We start from the raw sequence: 27,599 nt of genomic DNA, 5'->3' as shown, positions 1-27,599 counted from the left end.
CCTCCATCCCCCCCCCCCGCCCGCCCCCATCACTACCACCATCCTCCTCACACACAAAAGCAGTGCAATTAGCTGACTTAAGAGAGCTGATGCTTAGCCAGCTGCAAGAGGAAAATAGTGAAATAGGAAGGGAGAGAGGCAGCTGAGAAAGCGATCACCACGCAAGAATACAAATAACAGCTCCCAATTCCCTCCCAGTGAAATCCACATCACAAAGCACTGTCTCCTGCGAGAAAGGCAGACCTAGATGCAACCACACAGTCATTCACTGAGAAAGCACCACACGTCTGCATCCAGATCCAGGCACTGAATCTCCTGAGCAGCCCGACTGCACTGGGAAGAATGCGCAGCTGGGATACAGGCAGGATCTTCTTTGTTCTTCGTTAGCCACAAGCATCGGTGAGTACTGCGTCATCTGGGCTTCCATACTGCCAGGCAATGTCTGATATTAAGAAACATCAGGCTCCACCCTGGGACTCGTTTCAATTTCTTCTCCTTCTCTTTCTCCCTCCATGATGCTTTCAAGGGCTAGCAGAAAGCAGATGACAGCTATGGGGAGCAGGGAGGGAAGGTGGAGTCTCTCTGAGCCCCAAGGTATCTCCCTTGCCTGCAAGTTGGAATATAAAAACGGGGACACGTATGACATGTCATGGGCATTGCATGCATCCAGGCGCGGTGGTTAAGGCCAGAATACAAAATGTGCACCCTGTGAGGAAAGGCTCAGAGATGCTGGTCAGCGAGAAAGCCCTGCAACCCTCACAGATAGCTCTTTGCTCTGATTCCTATCTCTGTCAGTGCCTGTAATAAAGATGGATGCCTGATTTACTCAGGCCTCTACACAACTTAATTCCTTCAAAGTAGATACACACAGGCAGATTTACTTTTCCCCAGTTCATTACCAGTGACACCTTCTTTAAATACAAGCCTCCAAGGAAGCAGAAAAAGCACTGGCTCTCTAGAAGAGCCTTATAGCAATGGGTTGAGCACAAGGGCTGAGCTCAGGAAGAACATTCAAAATTGTGCTGCAGCAGACAGGTTAATGCTGCGCCCACCATTTGCGCTGATTTCACCTGAGCATGTTCTGTATAACATAAGGCCTGCCCTTGTCCCCTTTGGGCTCAGGTACTACTGAGCACATCTGCAGCAGTAGCCAGCTGAGAGAACCATTTCTGCTCTTGCCAACTGGAGCTGGTTCTGCAAGGACCGGTCCCATTCCCTCAGCTGGACTTTGTAAGGGGTTGCACTTACACACCAAACACAGATGTAGTCCCTGGGAAATAGGTAGAAAAGTCTGATTTTTGCTGGCTGGCAGTGTAGGAATCTTCTCATGAAGGTAACAATATTTGTAGTCTAAAGGGCCCCTGGCGCTACCAGGGTGTTAGTATATGTGAGAACAAGGCCCCTGGATCTGAATCTCTCCTGCTCTTACCAGTGCAGATGAAACCCCGGCCTGGGAACAGCACATCTGCCTTGCCTCCATCTGAGGTGCTCCATTTTTTTTTTTTTTTTAATTATTTTTTTTTTTATTTACCTAAGAGCAAGGTAGAGAGCGAACTCTTCAGGGGTGTGAAAGGACATTCAACAACCCTGTGAAGGTCTCATCACCCTCTCCCATTTCTCTCTTGGTACAGGGACAAGCATGGGGATGGAGCATAGATCAGGCAGAAGCATTTGGGAATTTCTTTGCAAAACCTAAGCCATTAGCTTCTGTTCAAGCCAGTAAAATGGAAAATGGTGCTACTGCATCACCAACCTGAAAACAGCCTGGGAGGAGCTCTTCTCTTCCCTTTAAGCCACACTTAATTTCCCTCAGCAGAGGTGTAGGTTAATGTTGAGATTACTATGGCAAGAAAGGTAGTAAAGGAAAATAGGAGGGTGTCAGCCCAGAAGGTATTTATTTACAGGGAGAAGAGCTAAGACCACAACTGTTCAGAGATATACCTGTTGCTTTGACTCAAGGCCAGCCTCACCTCCTCTTTTCTTGTCCAAAATGTGTCAAGAGGCCACAAACCTCCATGTTCTTGTCTTATCCCTTTTGCGCAACAAGCAGCTATCTCACTGATTCTCTGTCGAGATTGGTATTAGCATACCTGCTCTGAACCTGCTTGGATTAGATGCTCCCCTGTAGTGATGCTCAGTGCCAGCCCCTCTGCCTTACATTTTCCAGCCTGAGCCCTTCCTCGAGGAAAACACTGTGCATCCAGACCATCTCTGAGCACAATGGGAACCACAGAAGCCACTCTGCGGATGGAGAACATGGATGTGAAGGAGGAATGGCAAGATGAGGACTTCCCCAGGTTCGTTCCCTGAAAAAAAAAATATTAAAAAAAATCAAGACAATACAGGGAAAGCTTTATTTCTTCCTGTAAGAAACCAGCAAAGCATGGCGCATTCTGGTCCCTCCTACCAGCCCCAAAGGCAACAGAAACCTTGACTCCAGCAGAATGACTCTGGCCAGAAAGCAGGGCTTCTGTAGCAAGGCTACTTTCAATGATTAGAAAAGTTTAGGTGGTTTCTGGCAGCACTCTGTAAGCATGCCAAGGAGGGTAAGGAACAGGGTGCAGAGGACAGAGAGAGATTAACAAGGATAAATACATACCTATAGGGATGGATGGATGGAAGGAAAGGCTATTGGATCTCAGTCTCTGCATAAAGCGGTGTCTCCCCAAAAAAAGCAACAATGCTTTGCCACAGGACCCAAAGTCACTGGGATACAATGACCACTGGCACTGACATGCTGAATGGCAGTATCTTGCCCTACCATGGGCCAGCTGCTTGGATGAATGAATAAATGAGCATAACACTGCTCTTTTCCTTCTCCCTTCTCCCTGGACAGCTTCTCAGTCCCGAAAATAATTACCTGTTCCAGGACAGGGTAGATATAGACTGTTCCACCCACATGGGCAACCTGGTTTTTGCTTTTCTCATGCCTGAGACAATAGAGCACTGGTCGCAACTGTGGTTGCAAACCTTGCAGGAAATGATGTGTGGGCAAGAAAAGGTGCCAAGGTGACAGCTTTCAACTTCACAGACACCTTATTAACTGCACAGAGAACTGACAAAAATCTTTGTAAGCTCAGTGAGCACTTAACTTCCTGCAGCCACTCAAGCATTGCCCCAGACATCCAGGACTAAAGCCCATCACCCAGCAGCAGCTTGCTGAGGCACACAGTGCAGACAACACCAAGCCTTGCTGCAGCCTGCACAGCCAGCCCCAGGCGCACAGGGGCCTGGGAAGTTGAGGGGCTTTTCAGGGCTGTTTCACCCCATCCCAGCTGCAGCTGAATCCCCCACAGCAACCCACAGGGTCCCCGTGTTTGCAGGACAGTGGCTCAGTGTGCTCTGTGGGTAGGCACACACAAACCCTTGCCATACTAGAAAGGGTCTCCTGTGTCCCTTGGCACCGGTGGATGAGCTTAGCTCTGTTTACCCCAGGCCCAGCTGCAGTGCTAATCTAAGCACCTCTGTCTGCCAGCCCAGCACCCGGCTCCTAGGACATCACTTGTCCTTCCACTGGCCCCAGAAGAGCGCTCAGCCAAGCCTTGGGCTTCTAGTGCAGATTTTTCTTTCCTCTGAAAGCAGGGCTAGCCAAAGCTTTGGGCTGACAGACCTCTGCCGACATAAAGCTCCTTTAGAGTGTTGCGTTGACAAGCTTTCAGTTGAGTGGAATGGAAAGTAAGGTATAGAAATAAATTATACACCCAATGCTCCCTAGAAAATCTGGGGATAAAGCTGGCCTAGCACCTGGACACCCGTGCAGTATGCTGGAGCAGGAGTCAGGCTGTTTTGCACTTGCTGTACAACCAGCAAACGTACCCTAGCAACAGTCAAACCTTCAAGGGGGCTCTGCAGAGCCCCTGTGCCCACGTAACATGGGCATCATCACTCCTGACTGGCAAACACAGCCCAGGGAGAGGCAAAGTAATGTGACCATGGCTGGGCAGCAAGTCAGTGGCAGGGACAAGGCCAAAGCCCAGAGAACTAGCTCCACAGCCTGCTACTAGACTGCTGCAGAAGGATTAAATCAGGAATGATGCAAGTGAAATACAACCCAAATATCCACTAATACCAGCTGTGTTTCACTTGCATTAAAAAAATAAAAAAAAATATAAAAAAATCAATTAATTCCCCCCTAGAAGCATTAAAATAACAGGACAGAGGCTACTGCATGAGGGACAGTAGCTCTCTACCAGATGATTTGCTGCATAGCTATTTTTGCTTATCTGTGATTAACCAATCTTGCTACAAAAAATATATACCCCAGACAAAGATCTTGGCTGAGGAACTGATCTCCTTATTAAGAAAACAAGGGGACATTCCCATCCCTCCCCAAGAAGCTCCTTTGCAGAACAAACTTCTGCCTTTTTCTGCTGCAAGGGTGTAAAGCCAACACACTGAGACATCTCCTAGAGAGATCAAGCAGCGAGGAAGCAGAGAGGAAAGCCCCCCCCCCCCCCCCCTTCCTGCTGCTCCCTGAAGGCTGAGTCTCTTGCTGACAGTCTGTCTCAGCTGTTTGTGCAAGTGTCCTCCTGCAATGATGCTGTAGCGTTGCAGCAGGGGGGGTGCAGGAGCATGCTCACTCCGTCACACTTCCATCAGATTACAGTCAGAGAAGGCTTGGGCTGGTTGGGGCCTGAGATACAGGGAAGCTGGGCATCACACTATCAGCAGAGAGAAAAATTGTGGCACCTAACCCTTAGAAAAGCGGCTTCATTCAGAAAATTTGGCATCTAGGTCTAGCTGCGTGTGGGAAGGAAGATTTACACGGGAGACTGGGAGGTAGTGATTCAAGTTTCCTTTGGGAAGGTAAGAAAGACCTTTTCTTTGCCTCAGACTTTTGAATTGCTTCTCTTTAATAAATCCTAAAATCAAAGAGCAGAGTGCCTCACTGCAGCACAAACTTGGGTACAGCTGGGCCTTCCCCCCCTCCTTTTGATGCTGTGTCACGAAGTTGTGCCAGGCTCACAGCCAGATAAAGAACCAGACAGGCTCTATTCAAGGTGAAAGCAAAAGGGAGGAGGAGAGGCTGGAAGGGGGCAGAAGGCCCTTGGGTCTGACTGCTCAGGAATATAGAGGGCTGCCCAAATGAGCAAGGACCAAGCACCTTTGATCAGGTCTCTAGCTCTCATAAATATACAACAACCAGCTCGGAGAGGATTATCCCTTAATCTAAATATATATGTGGTTTCATTTGGCTGGTAGCTCTGGTGTTAGGGCTGCACAAAGAGAAGCCTTTGTAGGGCAGAGCCAAACAGCATCCTTCTGCCAACTCAGAGATACCAGTCCCTATCAGCTCTCTCCCTGTCATGGTCAGACTAACACCAGCAGCTGCTAGAAAGCAACCCTGTGGTCCCATCCCAATTCTTACTTTACTGCCTTAAAACTGGTGGGTTTTCCTCCATGTTTCACCCCAGGGCCATCCCAGAACCCAGGATTTTATACCTGAATGCCTGGCCAGTTTCCCTGTTGTGGGGAAGCTTTCAGCAATGGGCAGGTAAAACAAGGATAGTTTAGAAGGTTGCTTTTTTTGGTTGTTTTTTAAACTGTTTGTTGACATCATGAATATGCCATGGGGTTGGTGGGATTTGGTCATGGTGTGTGGAAAGTTTCAAACTGCCTCCCCTAGCTAATGCCAGGGAAAGGCACAAATTATAGCTCAAATTAATGAGAAAAGTGTCCAGCTCAGGGTGGGCAGTGTGCTGTTCAGTACTGCCAGCTAGGGTTACTCACAACAGAACTGGGGGCAGATTCTTACTTCACTTACCCCTATGAGCTGGGAGCAACTTTACCAGTTTGCAAAGGGCAACAGCCACATAGTGAGATCTGGCATTAACATCTGTAAAGGAAAGCCAAACTTTTAATTCAGTTGACATTTCTAAGCCTCCAGCTACTGTCATGGTTATTTATACCAAGGGGATGAAGATGAAAATCCTGGCCTCTGACATGGAGCCCAAGGAAGAGAGCGGTGGGTTAGCCTTTGGATCCAAGATACTGGTTTGAGTGCTCAAACCTGGATCTTAGCTCAGAATGAACCTGCTTCCAGACCTCAGTAGGGTTTGGGTATCACTGTCATCTATTGCCAAGTGGGGACTGAGGTGAGGATGGGGGAATGATTCTGTGATCACACCTAAGGTTTAGAATTCTTGCCTTGAACACCAAGAAAACAACTAAAAGAGCAAAGTCATGACAGACTAAGGAGGCAATGGCCTTTCACAAGAGGTGGTTGTGGAGGGTGCTTTGAAAAAAACGTTTCTCCACTTCAGCCATGGCCAGTGCCTAAAGGCAGGATGCACTGTTTAGAAAACATTGGTGGACAGTGGCAAATGCTCCTGTTCTAAGCATCTCTGCTAGCTCACCTGCTACTGGGATCAGAGCATTCCGTTCTGAGCTTGTAAACAGCCAAATGCAGATTTTACAGCCCACTGCATTGCCTACACTATGCAGGGTTCAGTATCAAAGTACCAGCTGCAGATGTTCACTGGTATTCTTGATGAGGAGCCCTAGAGTTTGGCACTGCCTCTCAACTTTTTGATGGAGATCAAAATGGGGATAATATGGAGAAAAGGAGGGTGTTTCATTTTTTTTTTTTTTTTTTTCCCCAAGGACAGTATTTGTTCCAGTGTCACTGGCTAGATTTTCCAGACTTTTGGTTGAATGGCAGGATAAGAGACATACTGGGGGGATAGTTTGGAAATTTATTGGGATTGCACTGTTCTCCAGTGAGAAAGCACAGCTATTGGGTTGCTCCTGGGTAAATCTCCTGACGTTATAACCAGGCTGATGCTCACAGACAAAAGGAAAAGGGAAGCGCACACATAGAGTTGTATGTTTTTCCCTGACATCCTCACTTCTCTCATGTCTGTCATGTGTGACTTTCTTCTAAATATCACTTGTTTCCCATCTTTTACATCCACATCTTGGCTTGCCTGCAGACCTCTCCCAGAAGAGACAGGAATGGAGTCACTGGGCAGCCCTACAGAAGATGAGAATACATCCTGTAAGTACCAGCCTGCCTTATCAGGAGTTCAAAGGAAAACAAGCCTAAGAGAGTGACAGCATGCAGTTAGGGCAAAACTCAGTTCCCTTGGAGTCTCCACAAAAACTCTAATATGGAAGAAGAAGCCACAGAGATCTGAATTTGCTAATCTTTTGCAAGAGGCTGGGGGAGGAAATGGGGATCTTGGAAGTGTAGGCACTTTTATCCAGCCATACCTGCATGTGTTAGATACTGCCCACCACCCTTAGCTTCCAAGACCATATCCTGAAATAAAAATAAGGAAACCACCATCTCTTGCACTAAGGATACAGTACAAGGACAATCTGTCAGTTATTTTCCTTTTAACTCCAGCTCCCCCAAATACTTTAAACTTTAATGGGTCGCATCGTAAACGGAAGACACTTGTTGCACCTGAAATCAACATTTCCCTGGACCAGAGTGAAGGCTCCATTCTCTCTGATGACTTCTTGGACACACCAGATGACTTGGATATTAATGTGGATGACATTGAAACTCCTGATGAAACAGATTCCCTTGAATTCCTGGGAAATGGGAATGAACTGGAATGGGAAGGTAAAAGGATAACTTTGGGTGGACTTCTACAGGGGCTAGGGCTTTTTTTTTTTTTTTTTTTTTTTAACACTGATTTTAACCACTTCTGATAACACTTATCAGCAGCAGCTGTGGACTGACAGCAGCAAAGCACAGCACATACAACCACAGCCCATCTTCCGTACAATATCTGCCCCACCAAGACACCAGCAACAGTCCAGGAGTGCTCTCTCAACATTTCCACCAGTGGACAGTGTGGGCAGAAGTAGTTCAATCAAACACCAGTCTAACCACAATTCAGGATAAAGCGTAAGGCTCTGTACATACATTCCCTTCCAGCAGTACCTGGGCCACAACCCCAGGCTGGAAGGTGTTACCTACTCAGCTCTGCAGGCTGAGCTGTCATGTGAATGCTCAAACCAAACCAGATTGGTTTAAACAACTTGAATAACTTGGTCTTTGCTAACCTGGATGATTTTGACTGAATTGTGCTAAGAAGGACTCACTCAAGCAGCTCTGGTAGCAGATCAGAAGAGATCCCCTGATATAGGTAGTGCTCTCTTCAGTCAGTATAAATGGATCTGAAGGAAGATCCAGCAAAAAGTCCTGTGAACTACCTGTGACTGCAGGCGTGAGATGTTAAACTTATTTCTATTACAATTTGACAATTGAAAAAAAATAAGATCCATAAACATACACAAATCAAAACAGCACATGAAAGAGATCATCCTGTCTGTGGATGTTACTGAACACCAAAGCTATCGCAGAGCCTCTTCATACACGTTATTAGTGGCAGAAATATTGTCCTTTTTCCTAGATGACACTCCTGTAGCTACAGCCAAGAACATGCCTGGGGACAGTGCAGATCTCTTCGGGGATGGTGGGACAGAAGATGGGAGTGCTACCAATGGACGGCTCTGGAGGACAGTCATCATCGGAGAGCAGGAGCATCGTATTGACCTCCAGATGATCAAACCTTACATGAGAGTGGTGACACATGGAGGTGAGGCCTAATCCTAGCCAGGCAGATTTCTTGCAGTATCTTTGTCAAGCTGGAAGGGATGACCTGACAGTTTTGGCTGTCTTTAGGGAAAATTTGCTATTCCTTTCATACTTTTATGTGGCAGACAAGCACAAAAAGCACCCTGCTTATGCTAAAGAAGAGATAGCCACAATAGAAAGGTTTCAATAAACAAACTCAATAATAAGACTGGCTCTGAGTGAGCACAAATACATCTTGAGCCTCTTCTTCAGCTGCAGGCTAATGCTGCAGCTACATTGCCAATGCTGAAGTGACTGCAGCTGCTTAATCCCTCCATAAATTAGCATCTGAGCTGTCTCTGGATGCATATCTAAAGGCTAAGATGCCCACAGTTGGTGACCATTTCTGAAATTTGACCATAGACAAACAAAGACCCAGGGCAAAACTCTTAGCTCTGTGCTTTGACACACATGTATTCCTTCTCTGAACCCCACGTACATGTTACTGGGAAAACCAGGAAAAGAAGCAAATCCAGTTGTGAAAAAGATACGTAAAAAGGGACAAATACTTACCTAGAGCAGAAGAGAGGCACAAAAAGCAGTACAGGCCCACACTTAGCAATGCATCTTTGCATTTTTGCATGAACTCTTGTGTCTCCCTCTGGAAAGAGTCACTGATGCTGCCTGTCTTACTTTCCCAGGATATTATGGAGAAGGTCTCAATGCCATCATTGTCTTTGCTGCCTGCTATCTCCCAGACAGTAACCTGGATGATTACCACTACATAATGGAGAACCTCTTCTTGTAAGTGTCTGGCCAAGGTCTATGAGGGAGAGGAGGGCAAGGAAGGTAACTTGGGTCCTGGGGAACTAGTTTCCATGTACCCATTGCATCAGAAACCTCAGCTGGAAAGAGTTTGAATCCAGGCCAAATATCTCTAGTGTGCAGCTGCAAGCTGCAAACTGGAGTGAACATCACTGTCCACCGCATTCACAAACAAGTCTAATAAGCCAAAGCATTCAAATATTTGGTGTTAATTATGCCAGCAGTGGACTCACAATCAGGCTAGACCGTATGTATACAATGCTGAACAGCCTGCAGATACTACTACTAGGCAGAAAAATGGTGCAGGAATTGGTCCATCAATGTACACTCTATGCTAACAAGTGCAGGCAAACCCTGAGAAACACCCTCTGCATTCTGCAGAGATGCCAAGAGAGCTTGAAACATATTATAAGGTGTACAAAGAAAAGACCTGGAGTACTTTGAGGTTCATACAAAGATACCTTAAGAAACGTCAAGGTACTTTTTCCGAGTCTTATGTCCCCATTGCTTCTGATCACCCAACAGATATGTGATCAGTAGTCTGGAGCTGCTGGTGGCTGAGGACTACATGATTGTGTACCTAAATGGAGCAACACCCCGGAGGAGGATGCCAGGCCTTGGCTGGCTAAAGAAATGCTATCAAATGATAGACAGAAGGTGAGAATCCTATTGGTATTGCCTCTTTTTTTTTTTTTTTTTTTCTTCTCTATCCTCTTTCCACATTTCTTCCACTGCTTTCTCTAAGCCTTTCCCACCAGTTCCAGATTCTATAATTTCTTCCTCTGTCACAGCTCTCTGACTTCATCTCCTCTTCTCCCTGACATGCTCCCTTCACAGACATCTGACTAATACAGCACTCAAGCAAGAAAAGCAGTACTCCTGCAACTGCCCAGCCCTGAGCTTAAATAGGTCAGGGCTTTCGGCTGGAGACCCCGAGGTGTGGCTGCTGAGCATTATTAAAGTCTAAGTTTGCCCTCAGAGCCCAGACAGATTACAGGTGAGTTTAAGAAAAGATAATTCAAGTTTGACTTTCTGTCCCATGACTTTTCCACAGGCTGCGTAAAAACCTCAAAGCCTTGATAATTGTGCATCCTTCATGGTTCATCCGGACAGTGCTGGCTATATCAAGGCCCTTCATCAGGTAAATATAATGTATTCCCATACTCAGCTGGTTTTGGAAGGGAAATTTGACCTCTTTAATCAGATCTTTTAAATAGTAGGGACCACGGTGAAACTTCATCACTTGTCCTGTGTCTAATACTTCCAAGGACAACTCTAAAGATGGTTTTAGGAGACAGTATGGTGATCTGGATACAGAGCAGACTTTGTCCCAGTGGGTAGTGTATAAAGAACACTGAAAGAGACCAAATTTACTGGGAAGTGCAGGAATGGTGGTCCTGGGCCCCTCCTGTAAAACACATTGCAGATATTGAGAGGTACAGTGATGTAGTATCTCACCATAGTTCTTAGTCATCAGCACATTAGCACTGGCAGGATATAAGTGCACTAAGACTGCAGAGGATACAGAGATGCAAAACTCCCTGTTCCCATCAGGAAAAGTCTGACTTCCTACGGAGAGGAAATCAAAACAAGGCCTCAAGCGCATACTCTTTCCCTTTCTTTGCCAGTGTGAAGTTTATCAGTAAGATCCAGTATGTTCACAGCTTGGAGGAATTGGAGCAGCTTATCCCAATGGAGCATGTACAAATTCCAGACTGTGTCTTACAGTAAGTATTACAGGGACCCTGGAACACATATAGATCTCAGCAGGCCCAGGACAAAAATCCTGTGTAGCAGAATATTATATTGAATCAAAATCCATGCACAGAAAACACAGATCCTGGGGCAAACCATATCTGAGTCACACACTTGTGCCAAGAAAAAGCCTGCAAACTGCTAACTTGCAGTTTCTGTCATCTTTAGAGCAAACACTGCATTTTATTGAATGAGAACAGTTTTGGCTGGGTAACATTTAAATAATGTTTCCTGTTCATTGCAGATATGAAGAAGAGAGGATCAAGGCCAGAAAGGAAAGGTAAAATTAATTTATTGGGTGGAAGGAGGGTTGGTTTGTTTTGTCAGAATATTGTTGCCTTTTTGCTGTCTCACATGGTTATTTATGCATTATAACCAGTCAATCCTGTGTTCCTCCTAGCCTATTCCACACAGTCTACATTTATTTTCTATTTATTTTCTCAAAATAAGAAAAAGCTATAGGAGGAAGAAAAAGCTTGATTAAAAGGTTATTTATCCATAGAATTGTTCCTCTTAACTCCATGAGTCCACATCACGGGCTCAGAGAATCATCAAATAGTTTGGGTTGGAAGGGACCTCAAAGCCCACCCAGTCCCACCCCTGCCATAGGCACAACCCCTCCATCAGCCCAGGCTGCCCCCAGCCCCATCCAGCCAGGCCTTGGGCACTGCCAGGAATGGGACACCCACAGCACCTCTGGGCAGCTTGTGCCAGGGCCTCACTGCCCTTAGACGGAGGAATTTTTTCTTCATATCTAATTTAAACCTACCGTCTTTTAGTTTAAAACCACTACCCCTTGTCCTGTCACTACATGCTCTCCAGATATTCATCCCCCAGTCTGTGCTGATGTTTGCAATTGCCCTGTCCCAGGTGCAGCACCTTGAACACAGCCTTGTTGATGTGCATGAGGTTCACCTGGGCCCCATTTCACAAGCCCATCCAGGTCTCTCTGGATGGTATCCATTCATTCTCTTGTGTCAGTTCCTCCACTCAGTTCAGTGTCATCCATAAACTTGCTGAGGGTGACTTGATTCTGCTCTTTATGTCATATTAAACAGCACCAGTTCTGATACAGACCCCTGATGTATACCACTTGTCTCTGATCTCCACCTACACGTTGAGTCATTGACCACAACTCTTTGGATGCTGCCATCCTGCCAATTCCTAATCCACCAAGTTGTCCACCTTTCAATTCCATCTTTCTCCACTTTAGAGACAAGAATGTTTCATGAAAGCATGTCAAAAGCCTTACAGAAGTCTGGGTAGATGACATCAGTTCTTCCCTTGTCCACTGATGTAGTCACACCAACATAAAAGGCTACTAGCTTGGTCTGGCACAATTTCCCCTTGGTGAAGCTATGTTGGCTGTCTTGAGTCATCTTCACGTGCCTTAGCACAGTTTCAAGGAGGATTCATTCCATGATCTTTCTCAGGCATGGAGGTGAGGATCACCAGCCTGTAGTTCCCAGGGTCTTCCTTTCTACCCTTTTTAAAATAGCTGTTTCCCTTTTTCCAGTTACTGGGAACTTCACTCTTGACTGCCATGACTTTTCAATTATGACAAAAAGTGGTTTGGTAACTGCATCATCCAGATAGAGTCCCCCAAACTGGCATCTCACATTCAATTCACCATCCTTAAGCTGGTGAATTGAATGTGAGATGCCAGTTTGGGGGATTCCATTCAGTTCAGCATTAGCTGCTGAAAAACAAGTCACCCAGCCAAAATCATTCAGCTACCACCTTATGGGACCAACAGGAGTATACCAAGAGCGTTATAATTATTAAGGCTGCATATTACAGGGACAAGGCAGTTCTGAAGGGCAGAGGAGTCCAAGAAGGCTCCGATCTGGGGGTTGTGGTTGAGAGCAACTTGAATATGAGCCAGCAGTATGTCATGGCAGCCAGGAGAGCCAACCGTATCTTGGCATGCATCAAGCATGACATTGTCCTGCTCTACTCTGCACTGGTGCGGCCACACCTCGAGTACTGTGTGCAGTTCTGGGCACCCCAGTACAAAAAGGACGTTAAATTGTTGGAGAGTGTCCAGAGGAGGGCGACAAAGATGGTGAAGGGCCTAGAGGGGAAAACATGAAGAGCAGCTGAGGTCACTAGGCCTGTTCAGGTGAAGGGCCTAGAGGGGAAAACATGAGGAGCAGCTGAGGTCACTGGGCCTGTTCAGCCTGGAGAAGAGGAGGCTGAGTGGACACCTCATTGTGGTCTACAACTTCCTCATGAGGGGAGGTGGAGAGGCAGGTGACCTATTCTTCGTAACCACCAGTGATAGGACCGGTGGGAACCGTGTTAAGCTGAGGCAGGGGAAGTTAAGGCTGGACATCAGGAAAAGGTTCTTCACTGAGAAGGTGGTCGCACACTGGAACAGGCTCCCCAGTAAAGTAGTCACCACACCAAGCCTGTCTGAATTTAAGAAGCGATTGGACTGTGCACTTAGTCACGTGGTCTAAAATTTTAGGTAGACCTGTGTGGTGCCAGGAGTTGGACATGATGATCCTTATGGATCCCTTCCAACTCGGGATATTCTATGATTCTATGGTAGGGCTGGGTACTCTTCAAGAAGGAAATCTTAATGGCTTAGGAGTGGTCTGTCCCCACGTGCCCAAAGACAAGTCAGCGCAGAAGACCGGCCTGGCTGAACAGAGAGTTGTGGCTAGAGCATAGAAAAAAAAGAGGGTTTATGATTTTTGGAAAAGAGGGCGGGCCACTCAGGAGGACTATAAGAATGTTGTAAGGATGTGCAGGAACAAAATTAGAAAGGCCAAAGCTCATCTGGAGCTCAATCTGTCTACTGCTGTTAAAGATAACAGAAAATGTTTTTATAAATACATTAACATGAAAAGGAGGACTAATGAGAATCTCCATCCTTTACTGGATGTGGGGGGAAACCTAGTGACAGGAGATGAGGAAAATGCTGAGGTGCTTAATGCCTTCTGTGCCTCAGTCTTTAGCAGCAAGACCAGTTGTTCTCTGGATACTCAGTACCCTGAGCTGGTGGAGGGGGATGGGGAACAGAATGTGGCCCTCATAATCTATGACGAAATGGTTGGCAACCTGCTACAGCACTTGGATATACGCAAGTTGACAGGGCTGGATGGGATCCACCCAAGGGTACTGAGAGAACTGGTGGAGGAGCTGGCCAAGCTGCTTTCCATCATTTATCGGCAGTCCTGGCTATCAGGGGAGGTCCCAGTCAACTGGCAGTTAGCAAACATGACGCCCATCTACAAGAAGGGCCAGAGGGCAGACCCGGGAAACTAGAGGCCTGTCAGTTTGACCTCAGTGCCAGGGAAGCTCATGGAGTAGATTCTCTTGAGAGTCATCACGCAGCACTTGCAGGGCCAGCAGGTGATCAAGCCCAGTCAGCATGGGTTTATGAAAGGCAGGTCCTGCTTGACAAATCTGATCTCCTTCTATGACAAACTGATGTGCTCAGTGGATGAGGGAAAGGCTGTGGATGTGGTCTACCTTGTCTTCAGTAAGGCTTTTGACACCGTCTCCCACAGCATTCTCCTCAAGAAACTGGCTGCTCTTGGCTTGGACTGGTGCACGCTTTGTTGGGTTAGAAACTGGCTGGATAGCTGGGCCCAAAGAGTCGTGGTGAATGGAGTCAAGTCCAGTTGGAGGCCAGTCACTAGTGGAGTCCCCCAGGGCTCAGTACTGGGGCCGGTCCTCTTTAATATCTTCATCAATGATCTGGATGAGGGCATTGAGTGCACCCTTAGTATGTTTGCAGATGACACCAAGTTAGGTGCGTGTGTCCCTTCTCTGGACCCGCGCAAGCACCTCGATGTCCTTCTTGTAGCGAGGGGCCCAAAACTGAACATAGTACTCGAGGTGCGGCCTCACCAGAGCCGAGTACAGGGGGACGATCACCTCCCTAGCCCTGCTGGTCACACTGTTTCTTATGCAAGCCAGGATGCCGTTGGCCTTCTTGGCCACCTGAGCACACTGCTGGCTCATATTCAGCCGACTATCAACCATCGCTCCCAGGTCCTTCTCTGCCAGGCAGCTCTCCAACCACTCATCTCCCAGCCTGTAGCTCTGCTTGGGGTTATTGCACCCCAGGTGGAGGACCCGGCACTTGGCCTTGTTAAACTTCATGCAGTTGACCTCAGCCCATCGGTGCAGCCTATCCAGATCCTCCTGCCTAGCCTTCCTACCCTCAAGCAGATCTACACACGCACCTAACTTGGTGTCATCTGCAAACATACTAAGGGTGCACTCAATGCCCTCATCCAGATCATTGATGAAGATATTAAAGAGGACCGGCCCGAGTACTGAGCCCTGGGGGACTCCACTAGTGACTTGCCTCCAACTGGACTTGACTCCATTCACCACGACTCTTTGGGCCCGGCTATCCAGCCAGTTTCTAACCCAACGAAGCGTGCGCCAGTCCAAGCCAAGAGCAGCCAGTTTCTTGAGGAGAATGCTGTGGGAGACGGTGTCAAAAGCCTTACTGAAGACAAGGTAGACCACATCCACAGCCTTTCCCTCATCCACTGAGCACATCAGTTTGTCATAGAAGGAGATCAGATTTGTCAAGCAGGACCTGCCTTTCATAAACCCATGCTGACTGGGCTTGATCACCTGCTGGCCCTGCAAGTGCTGCGTGATGACTCTCAAGAGAATCTACTCCATGAGCTTCCCTGGCACTGAGGTCAAACTGACAGGCCTCTAGTTTCCCGGGTCTGCCCTCTGGCCCTTCTTGTAGATGGGCGTCATGTTTGCTAACTGCCAGTTGACTGGGACCTCCCCTGATAGCCAGGACTGCCGATAAATGATGGAAAGCAGCTTGGCCAGCTCCTCCACCAGTTCTCTCAGTACCCTTGGGTGGATCCCATCCAGCCCCATCGACTTGTGCACATCTAAGTGCCGTACCAGGTCACCAACCAGTTCTTCGTGGATAGTGAGGGCCACATCCTACTCCCCATCCCCTTCCACCAGCTCAGGGTACTGAGTATCCAGAGAACAACCGGTATTGCCGCTAAAGACTGAGGTGAAGAAGGCATTAAGCACCTCCGCCTTTTCCTCATCTCTTGTAAATAAGTTTCTCCTCACATCCAGTAAAGGATGGAGATTCTCCTTAGTCCTCCTTTTTGTGCTGATGTATTTATAAAAACATTTTCTGTTATCTTTAACAGCAGTAGCCAGATTGAGCTCCAGATGAGCTTTGGCCTTTCTAATTTTGTCCCTGCACAGCCTCGCAACATCCTTATAGTCCTCCTGAGTGGCCCACCCACTTTTCCAAAGATTATAAACCCTCTTTTTTCTCCTAAGATCACGCCACAATTCTCTGTTCAGCCTGGCTGGTCTTCTTCCCCGCCAGCTCATCTTTGGGCACGTGGGGACAGACGGTTCCTGCGCCATTAAGATTTCCTTCTTGAAGAGCGCCCAGCCTTCCTGGACTCCTCTGCCCTTCAGAACCGCCTCCCAAGGGACTCTACCAACCAGTGTCCTCAGCAGCACAAAGTCAGCCCTCCAGAAGTCCAATACAGCAGTTTTACTGGTCCCCTTCCTGGCCTCGCCAAGAATAGAGAACTCCATCATTTCGTGGTCACTCTGCCCAAGACAGCTCCCGACAATCACATCCTCCACCAGTCCTTCTCTGTTTGTGGAGAGGAGGTCTAGCAGGGCGCCACTCCTGGTAGGCTCACTAACCAGCTGCGTCAGGAAGCTATCTTCCACATTCTCTAGAAACCTCCTAGACTGCTTTCTCTGGGCTGTGTTGTGCTTCCAGGATATGTCAGGGAAGTTGAAGTCCCCCACAAGAACAAGCGCTGAAGATTTCGCAACTTCTGTCAGCTGCCTGTAGAACTCCTCATCCGTCTCCTCATCCTGGTTTGGCGGACTATAACAGACCCCGACCAGGACGCTAGCCTTGTTGTCCCTGCCGATCCTAACCCAAAGGGACTCGACCTTGTCATTCCCAGCCTCGAGTTCTACAACATCTAAAGACTCTCTAATATAGAGAGCCACACCACCACCCCTTCTGTGCTGCCTGTCCCTTCTGAAGAGCTTATAGCTAGTCATTGCAGCACTCCAGTCATGAGACTGGTCCCACCATGTCTCCATGATGGCAACCAAGTCGTAGCCTGCCTGCCGCATGATGGCTTCCAACTCCTGCTGTTTGTTACCCATGCTGCGTGCATTGGTGTAGATGCACTTCAGCTGGGCCATTGCCTTGTCCCCCAACCTTGCTATTGTTCCCCCTGGCACAGCTCCAACAATCCTTGCTTCAGCCCCATCCCCCTTCTTATCTCGTTTAAAGCCCTCTCAATGAGCCCTGCCAGCTCCTGGCCCAGGATCCTTTTTCCCCTAAAAGATAGGGACCCGTCTGCGGCCATCAGGCCGGGTGCCGAGTAAAGTGCCCCATGGTCGAAAAACCCAAGATTTCTGCGTTGGTACCAGCCCCTGAGCCACGTGTTTAACAGGTGGGCTTTCCGTGTCATCTCTGTACCCCTCCCTGCCACTGTAGGGATGGATGAAAACACCACCTGCACTCCTGCTCCATCCACTAACCGTCCCAGCCCCCTAAAGTCTTGTTTGATAGTCTTCAGGCTTCTCTCTTCGATGTCGTCACTACCTGCCTGGACTATCAAAACAGGATAATAGTCAGAGGGGCGAACCAGGTTGGGAAGCTTCCTGACAACATCCCTGACCCTGGCCCCAGGGAGGCAGCAGACTTCCCTACGGGTAAGGTCAGGCCGACAAATAGGGCCCTCTGTTCCCCTAAGAAGAGAGTCTCCCACAACAATAACCCTTCTTTCTGTCTTGGTGGAGGCAGTCCTGAGGCGTGGAGTTGACCTCCTCACCCTCGGCATCCTCCTGGGAACACTTGCTACCTCATCCTCACCCACTGGTCTCTCGAGCTCCTCAAACCTGTTGCGTAAGGGCACCTGGGAAGGTGGGGCTGGAAGGGGAGGGAATCGCCTGCAATGTCGAGCAGGGACCTGTTTCCATTCCTCCTCAACTCTCCATCCCCTCCCTCTGCCCAACGGCGACAGGGCAGGGGGTCCACCCCCATTTGGGGTGTCTCACCTCGATACCTCTCCTTGAGGCCCTGCAGGGTGTTACTCCACAAGTCTATCTCCCTCTCACACTCCCTGATATCCCTCAACCTCTCCACCTCCTCCTTGAGCTCCGCCACCATGCGGACCAGGTCATCCACCTGCTCGCACCTCATGCACGCAGTTTCTCTGCCTCCCGCCGATGGCAGCAACAGGCTCAGACACTCCCCGCACCCGGTGACCTGAACTGCTGCATTTTTTAACGGGTAGTCGGTCTGAGTGTTTACCGACTTCCTGGAGAGCGCACCGTGCCTGGTGGAGACCATTATCACCTAGCTGATGGCTGTTGTTAAGGAGGTGTTCGTATGGGAGGGGGAAACGCTCTGGCCTTCCTGCTCGCCCTGCCTGCGCTAACTGCCGCGCCACGCCCTGTTTGTCCGTCCTGGTTGCCGTGCTCCCTAGGGGCAGTTTTTGAATGGCTGGGGAGGGAGCGCTGCTGGCTCCGCCTACGCCTCGTCAGCCTCCCTCACGAGGGCTGCCGGGTCCTGGCGGCTCCCGCAAGTAGGCTCGATGCTGGAAAAAATAGCCCTGCCTGGCCCAAATCCCCGCTCCGCTGCAGAACGCATCTGCCCTGGAGCCGATCGCCTCGGCAAAAAGTTTAGTGGAGGACTGGTTAGTGTTAGGTCAGAGGTTGGACTAGGTGATCTTGGAGGTCTCTTCCAACCTAGATGATTCTGTGGAGAAGCTAATGCAGACATTTCTAAACAGATGTGAAACTCTGAGTACCAGCTATCTCCCTACAAAGGCCTTAGATACTCCACTCTTTCACACTGCTAAACCCTAGATGATAGGCTTTAAATGTAATTTGTTTTTGCAGGGCAGAAGACAAACAAGACATGGCTGAAAAGGAAAGGTAACTATTCTTTTTTATTTTATATGAAACATATTAGGATATATTTCATATCCTAAGGATATATTTCATATCCTTCACTTACAAAATACCTGGAACAATCTTTTGTCACAAGAATGGTCTTACTGCTTGGCATCACCTTCTGGAGAGCCAGGCTCTCCACTCTCAGGAGATGTTTGGACCCAACAGGGTATTTCTGAAGTACTTGGGAATTGATAAACCCTCTCTTTTCCCTAAGATCTCACTGTGCCATCACTTCTGTGATCACAGAGAGCCCTACTTTTGTTTTGTTACTTAGTTATTGACCTTTATTTATGTGAATGGATTCCTGACTCTGCTTTTAACCTCCATAAAGCTGGCAAATCCACTGGGTCATGGAACAGAGCCAGCGGCACTGTAGAACATTTTCCTGACACTCAGTTTTTGCATTTGCACATTGGAGCAATGCAGAGGGCCAAATACCGCTGTCAAGCACATCTTGGGTGTACATAAAGGCTAGATACAAGACTGTAACATTAGATGGGAAGGAAAATACTAGGAAGGTTTTGAAAACACTGTCAAAATGCCATGCCAGGATAATTTGGCTTGATTTCGGCTCTGCTGCTGACATAGCCTGTCTTCGTTATTCTGTCTAACTAGCTCCTGAGGGGGAACAGTGGATATTTCTGCTGTTCTCTTCGCAGAGAAGCAGGAGCTTTGATCAAATTTGCCAAGGTCCATTTGAGCAATCTGAATTGTTCCAAAGAACCACATGGGACCTCAGGACCAAAAGACAGGATGATAAATTTGTGGTGGAGATTCACTTACTGCTTTGATGGTTTTCTTCCAAGCAGGACTGTGCCCTCTGCAGAGGATCCAGAAACCAGGTTTGACTAGTACCTCACTCTTTTGTTTGTCTTTTCTCTGCTATGGGATGGATTCCGTTGCATTTGTAATGCTTTAACAGGAAAGGCAAGACTGAGCTAAACACAAGACCTCTTTAGCCCAGTGCCATTCACCAAACACAACAGAGGCATCATCCATTTTGCAGCAGACGTGTACAAATCAGGAAGCTGTTAACACCTTCACCCCCACTGCAATGTGGTTGCAGTTGCAACCACAACCACAGACTGCAGCTTGCCCCAAAGCACTGACTTGTCAGAACTGCAACGACTACGCAGTCACTTGGGGAAAGCTGCCTCTCAATAAAAGGAGTAAATTACCTGGCATTTGCCACATGATAAACATGTGTGCACGGGAAGTTACTGCAGAGCTGCCTTCCATTACCCTACAGTAACTTCTTCATGGACCTATATACTCAGAGAAGATGATTGCCCATTAAAACTATGAATGGCTTTATCTTTGGCCCTGATAGTATTTGGTAGAGGATTACATCCAAACATACTCATATTTTTAGATATTACGGGGATAAGAAATTTTTTACTGCAATTTGCTTTCTAAGAATAACTCTCTATTTCTGTTCCTTCACAGTATGTCATGAATCAAAGGACAGTTGAACAAATGGAGCAGAAGAATGATGTGGTCTGGCAGTCACCCATGTAAATGACCTTTTGGTATAAGACCTTGTCATCATCTTATTCTGAGTTCTGAAAGATCATGGAGCGTGCCTCCCCCATCTCCAAGATGCCAAGTTCTTCAAAATTTTGGAAACATTTTGCTTTAAACAACAAGAAGAAAGAACAGATAAACAAAGCAGAGAATAGCACTTTTCAGGTCAGGTTCCAGTGTGTTCAACAATGGTCTGTGGAGAGCTCTAAGTAGTGCAAATAGGTAACATATTTCCTGTAAGTAAGTTAAGGGCATCCTGTAGCCCATTAGCTATCAGCATGGAAAAGAAACGTTTTTTGTTTAAATTATAAACCCTTCCCCTAACTTGCTGCTGGCCAGCACTGAGACATTTTTCTTTAAACTGTACACCCAGTTTCCTCTACACAGGTGTTACAACAGCCATTGCCCCAGGAAATACCTAAAGCAGGAAATGAAAAAAGTACATTTTCTTCCTTCCTCTATTCACTGTATGTTTCTTCCCATAAATCCCAAGTGCTCTGGTCTATACATTTCTTCCAGCCTTGACCTCCTCAGTTAATCTATTGACAGTTTCTCTGATTAACTCATAGTGAACCTTTCCTATGAGTAAATGCCATGATTTTTCTTATTTGTTCTGTCTCGGTTTGCAAGGCACTGGTAATTTTAAAAAGGGTCCCATATGACAGAACCTTTTTATGAGCATCTGCTAAAGTCAATGCACACATGCACACATGTTTTAAGAAGGAGCCTTATGGACAGGGAAGTCTTTCATGCCTTGTCTTTATATTGATTTCATGACATCGGACAATCATTCAGTATTAATACCTCCTATTGCAGAGTCAAGCTGCTAAACGTTTGAAATTTCCTACTTTCTGTCCCTGGGTAATGAGGGTCTCATCTATTAATATACATGCCTGGGAAAAACCTGGGTGGAGAATGCTGCAGGACATTGTATCTGGGTTAGCTTCTCAGTTATCCAAGAGATGCAGATGTGATATTGAGACTCTGAAAATTGTTGTTCGGACCCATGAGGATTCTTTAACCAAAGAGAGAAGAAAATTTAGGAAACAACCAACTGGCAAAATCATCTGGAAACTCCTGATTTCATCAAAGCCAGCATACATAATCTGTTGTATCTACCCCTTGCAGACAAATGAAGATGAAGAATTATCTGCAGGTTTCACCACTTAAAGAATATTTCAGGCTGGCAACCTCAATCCACGGCTATTTAAAATTAACTTCACTCTGCTGTGAAATCCCCCAGAGGACAATTCTGGCAAAGCAAGGTTTTCTTCAACATAGTGATGGCTTCTCTGTATTCCTAAAAATTGTCTTTTTTCTTCTCAGTGCATAATACTGTTGCAGATGAGATCTTTATTTTCCTGAATGCTACAAAGAAGCACCAAATATGTTTGCTAACTTTACTTCTCATTTAATGTACATATATGTTTTTTTTTTTTTTTCCCATATTCTTCGGTCATAGATGTATTTACCAAACAGGCCTTTACATGAAAAAGAGAGAACTGCACCCTTAACATTAACCCTTGATGCTGAAGATGAAAACTTGATATTCTGTTTCACTGGCATGTTTATAATAAGCACCAAACAAGCATCAACTGACAAGGCTTTCTAGAAATTTTATTATGAGCCCATTATTGGCAATGTGAATTCCATGCTACAAGGAAAAAACAGCACTTTTGGAGTTTATGTTTTATGCCCATCAAAAAACATTCTGTAGTAAGCCTTCCAGACAGCAGACATACATTTCAAGACAGAAGTAGGAGTCAGAAATTTTGAAATCTTCATATGTTAAATTGATCTGCAAAGCCGGGCAGCCTTTTTCATAGAGTCTGTCAGATGGACTCAACAAACTCAAACAAAAAATGAAGAAAGGCCTATTCTGATCAAACAAATTTTAGCTCAGACTATAAATAATCACAGATCTCTTTGTAGCACAGAGTATGTGAATTCACTATCTCCCATTGGTAATACTTAAAGCTAGATTTTCCTTTTGAGACTGTTTTTATGCATTTAGACAAAATGCAATTGCTATGCTTTCCAAAAAAGAATGCCATGCAATTAGACACTGAAAAGGGAATCTACAATTATATAGTGAACAAAATTAGTAGGACATTTAATAGTGTTTCAAAGTACAGCTCAAAATCTTTTTTGCATCTTTAGTTTCTGAACACTTCAGTGAAAAATGTTCATAACATAATAGAAAATACTGCTGTTATGGAACATGTGGACATGGAGAATAAGAAATCCAGATTAGATTTAGCATTGGGACCTGAAGAAACAGACTACTTCTTGATCCTGAGCAGTAGCCATACCAGAAGATTTTTTTTTTTCCTTTCCAAAGAAAAGACACTGTGTCTACATTTAACAAACAAACAAACAAACAAACTACAGAATAATAAGACCTGGAGACGTAACTTCCTATTTGCTCAAGTAATTCCTTCAGGCCAAAGTTAATAGTTCACTTGTGAAAATGTACCTATCACCGATTTCATTATAATTTTATAACTGTGTAATTCCTATGAAGGTAGGAGTTTGAATACAAAAGTCAATTTGTAACTTCTTTGAAATAATTTTTCAAAAAGTGCACTTTCTGATAGAGCACTCTAAATAGTATGCACTATGTTTTAATTTGTAAAAAATCTTTATGAGTGTGTAATTATTTTTATTCCTGGATGGCTATAAGTTTTTTCAACATAGAAAAGAACTTTGAACCCATGATTGATAAAATATAGCTAAAAGTAAAAAGTGTGTTTTTATAGCAACAAAGAAAAGCATCATTAACTTATTTCGGACAGTGATTTTGGATGCTACTTGAAACCAAAGTAGCTGCAAATTCTTTGAAAGAAACACAGTGATCATGTTGGCAGTGTCCCTTTACTGATCATGCAGCAAGATATCTAAGTTTGAGTCTGATAGACTAGCATGGGCTTCAAGCAAAATCAGATGCATTTTATAAAAGATCTTCAAAGAAAATATGCTGTACCAGCAAAAACTTTTGCTAGTGAAAGTGCATTTACAAGTGCATTTACAGTAGGACTTTTGCCAGTCGTATGTCTAAAAAATAAAATGAAATAAATTGCAACATTGGTATACTAGTCAATGTTCCAAATGTAGACCAGACGTTGTTTCTGTCTCATGAAAACATCTCTGAAGGATAAATATTTTGACTAATTAATGCACTGTATTATATCAAACAGCAGGTATTATCAACATTTTTCTTGCCTTGGATTTTACCTTTCATGAGATTTACTTAGTTCTAACAGTGAATCCATATATAGCAATATTTTGGCTGCAGAAAATTGATTTTATCCCTATGATGGCATATTCACAAAAATCATTGTATTCTTATTCACAGTCTAATTAATAACAATTTCAGCATCCTCCCAGCATCAACCTACAGGAAGAAAAATCGGAGTCCTTCCTATATTAATAACAGACTAGGAAATACCTTCCCATCTCTTTAAGGTAGTAACAGAGGTCAGTCTAGCCTTCTGAAATGTGAGCACTTTTCAACATATTATGCAGCAACCATCATATTTATACAGTCAAACCACTTTGTTTTGGCATATTTACAAATCACCAAGTTTTGGAATTGACCAATAATTTTCATTTTGATTCACAAGGAAGACATAGGAAATAAAACTGAGATGCTGCTCTCTATATTCAAGTTGGATAGTTAATATAATTTCTTATGTACAGTACTGTGGAAATGTGAGTGGTTAGAGTATACCTCATTGCAATTTTTCCATCTACTTTTTCCAAAGATTATTTGGTTCCAGGTATATATACATGTGTATAAGAAAACCTAAGTGGCAATGGTTTTAAAAGCAACACATTCTTTATTTTACATATCTAGGAATTAAAAAAGGAAAGAGTTAATAAAATGCTGGTGGCATTTAACTCAGATTGGCCTGGCAGCAGATGAAAAATACAGGCAAAATTGCTGTAAAACAAAAGCACATGTTTTCTCTTTTGTAATTCCATATTTACTGACAGTCAAAAATACAGCATGCTACTGATAAAGTGAATTTTAAAAAGTCACCATGGCAATATAAGATAATCTATCTCAGTTTTTTTTCCTTTGTAGTGGGACCTTTTAACCCAAACCTACACGTAAAAATGTGTGAACTGTCATTTTTCTAAAGTGTTTGTAATTAGATGGTTTATGCTAGAAGACATAGATTGCCGTTAAATATGTATTATTTTTTGCTTTGTATGTTTCTGTAAGAATCCATGGATATTCAATTAAAAAGAGACTAACCCTTAAGCAAAAATATGTACCCTTCTCTGTCCTGAAATCTCTTCTGTTGTAAGAGTTGTAAACTACACTGCTACCCAAGTGAAAATCTGGTCTCCCACACGTGCATTACGTATCTGTTCTTCACTTTAAAGTGACTGAGGTTCCTGAATGAAGCAATACTAAGCAAAGCGCTAATTACTGCATAGACTGTTCTGAGGTGTTTGCCATTGCTGAATTATGATGCACCACAGATAAGAAAATAAGGTTCTCAACTCAAAAGAATCAGAATTATCTCCAAACAATTAATCTCAACAGTATGCATGAGATTCATTTCACCTAATTTTATTAAACTAAAAATTAAATATGGAATCTAAATTTTAGTTTTATGTTCCCTCTACAGCTGATGAAAAGAGAAAGAGATGATTTCATCTGTCAGGACTGGATGTCACTCCGTGGTGATGCCTTTCAGCTAAATATCTAGCCTCACACCATGCACATATATTTTACATGGCATGGATAAATGAATCATACCCTAGGGGAAGAAAATGAAGTGATAATACAAGTCAAAGAGAAAGAAAGTGATCAACCATTCCCTCCTTTTTTTTATGCACACAGAAGTTTAGTACTTGGATCGTTCAACTTGTTACCTTAGGTTAACTTCTGAGAATGTTTGAGTCTTTGCTTACTTGATCTTTTGTTTAACAATTCAGTATGATCAAAAGCAGTCAGTTTCACTGAGTAGCATAAGAATGGAGATTAAGAAGGGAATGCTAGCTGAAGAGATGAGTTTTAAGAACAGATTTGAAGCAGGAAAGCGACTACATTCCAGTTCAAGTTCATTTTAAATTGGTTGCTTATTCTTTTTATTCATTCATGTAACAGCCCAAATGGAAAATTATCTATTTTTAAATTTTAATCAATTTTTAGATAAAAGTTAATGTCCAATATGAGCTGTAAGAATAAGATTTTGTATCTGGAATGGAAGAAAAGGATAAATCACTGGTAGAAATTGAACAATATTGCTAATAAGTGCTCAGAACATTGCTTTGAGGAAACCAAATTGTGAGAGCATTGGAGTTAAAGACTCACGGGGCTTGAATGTAAAGACATTGTTTCTTACTGTTATTGCAAGCAAACAACACTGCATGAAAATAAACTTGATTCTGTTCTCAATGTCCCCCCATCGTCCTCCAACCTACATTTTCCCAAGTCTGGCTTACTCCTTACGTCAGACAAAGGTCAGTCATTTTTCTTGCATATATATTCAATTTCAACATTTTTTTCCATTCTTAAAGCCTTCAAAATTTATGTTTCCTCATTTCTTTTGTTTTGATTTTTATTAATTTGTCATCCTGCCATCAAATTGATAAAGATTAATGATTAATAATTCTACCATTGTGAGCTTTGTTCTAAATATCAAATATAGCCTCTTAGAAATGATTACAGCCACAAGAACCTATTTTAAGGAATATTTCTTAGAATTTATTTAAAGAATTTAAAAGCTATCAACCCTTTCTGTTTGTGCATTGCAATGTAGTTATTTATTACATGATAAATGAAAAATATTCTTTCACACAGGCCATGTAGCCCCCTAGGCACCTAGGTCTAAACGCAATGTCAGCTTTACAATGTTATTTTTTTTAGTGTAGCTTTTCAAGTATGACTAATTTTAAGCATTTTTTTTATGTCTGCAGTAAACTAAAAATAAATTGTATATATCTTTAATGAAAACAATGAATTTTGGGTAAATTTATTATATCAAGCACCTGAGTCATTTTAGCAATGTCTTATCAAAATCCATTAGACTGAGGCACTCAACACTGAAAATTTAAATATGGGCACTATGTGTGTGACCAAGTTTTAACCAACGTAAAAAAAAAAAGAAAAAGACTGGTAATGAGAATAAGTGATCTGTATAAATAGCCTTAGAAACACGTTATTCACATCAGTAAAACTCCAAGGGAATTAAATTTCAATGTAAAATGCTTTTGCATTTGATTAATTGACTCAGAATTTACTCCCTGCTCAGGATGTCTCTCCCCTAATCTTAACCACCTTGGAATAACACGTGTAGGCTAAATTTTCAAGGTCAGTGTAGTGGCCTATGGGCAACAGGGAGAAAGGGGCAACTCCAGAGACTGACTCAGCACAACTATCCTACAATAAGCTATGTATGGCAGCAACAGAAAAATTCTGAGATGGCCAAAGGAAAGCAAAAGCCTTTGAGTACACCTGAAACCCTTGGAGAGCCTTTACACAACCCCACATGCTACAGGACTCTGCACCTTCTCTCTTTCCAAACAACACTAAACGTAACCCTAACAGGAACACTAAGCCGAACACTAATTAAGACCCTAAAAAACATGTATGGCGCCATTTTCTCCCATCAAAAAGTGCTCCCAAGGGAAGCCTTTGGGTACACCTGAACTCCCTTTGGGAGCCTTTACGCAACCCCACACACAACACGACTGCGCCTTCTCTTGTTCCAAACAACCCTAAACATAACCCTAAACCTAAGTGTAATTAGGACCCTAAAAAACACGTATGGCACCATTTTCTCCCATCAAAAAGTGCTCCCAAGGGAAGCCTTTGGGTACACCTGAATTCACTTGGGGAGCCTTTTGCAACCCCACACAGAACAGGAGGACTCTGCACTTTCTCTATTTCTAAATAACACTAAATGTAACTTAAGCAAAAGAATAAGCCGAACCTTAGTTAGACCCTAAAAAACGTATGGTGCCACTTTCTCCCATCAAAAAGTGCTCCCAA

The 27,599-nt window shown here is 44.5% G+C and overlaps 1 protein-coding gene across 4 annotated transcripts; it reads left to right on the top strand.

Moving 5' to 3' along the window:
• The first annotated feature begins 20 nt into the window (after positions 1-20).
• On the top strand, positions 21-24,864 carry ATCAY (ATCAY kinesin light chain interacting caytaxin). Of its 4 annotated transcripts, none has more exons than XM_068661623.1 (13): positions 21-399; positions 2,168-2,297; positions 6,933-6,997; positions 7,349-7,570; positions 8,367-8,552; positions 9,232-9,334; positions 9,881-10,012; positions 10,410-10,496; positions 10,984-11,082; positions 11,355-11,390; positions 19,010-19,045; positions 19,876-19,908; positions 20,513-24,864. In XM_068661623.1, the coding sequence occupies exons 2-13, from the start codon at positions 2,221-2,223 to the stop codon at positions 20,520-20,522; spliced, it is 1,086 nt and encodes a 361-aa protein (XP_068517724.1). In that variant the 5' UTR covers positions 21-399; positions 2,168-2,220; the 3' UTR covers positions 20,523-24,864. The 4 variants fall into 4 exon arrangements, with proteins under 4 accessions (XP_068517724.1, XP_068517722.1, XP_068517725.1 ...); XM_068661621.1 differs by having other exon boundaries at positions 19,873-19,908; XM_068661624.1 differs by lacking the exon at positions 19,876-19,908.
• The last annotated feature ends 2,735 nt before the right edge of the window (positions 24,865-27,599 follow it).

This window comes from Anas acuta, chromosome 26 (genome assembly GCF_963932015.1).
Source record: "Anas acuta chromosome 26, bAnaAcu1.1, whole genome shotgun sequence".
NCBI lineage: Eukaryota > Metazoa > Chordata > Aves > Anseriformes > Anatidae > Anas > Anas acuta.
The sequence above is the reverse complement of the archived record's forward strand: the minus strand, read 5'-3'. Positions and strand labels throughout refer to the sequence as shown.

What these genes read in the sequence shown, in the direction of transcription:
- ATCAY (XM_068661621.1), top strand. Translation starts at nt 2,221, where the DNA reads ATGGGAACCACAGAAGCCACTCTGCGGATGGAGAACATGGATGTGAAG. An exon ending in CAAGATGAGGACTTCCCCAG is followed by an intron (nt 2,298 to 6,932) that starts GTTCGTTCCCTG and finishes GCTTGCCTGCAG; the next exon opens with ACCTCTCCCAGAAGAGACAG. An exon ending in ATTCCAGACTGTGTCTTACA is followed by an intron (nt 11,083 to 11,354) that starts GTAAGTATTACA and finishes TGTTCATTGCAG; the next exon opens with ATATGAAGAAGAGAGGATCA.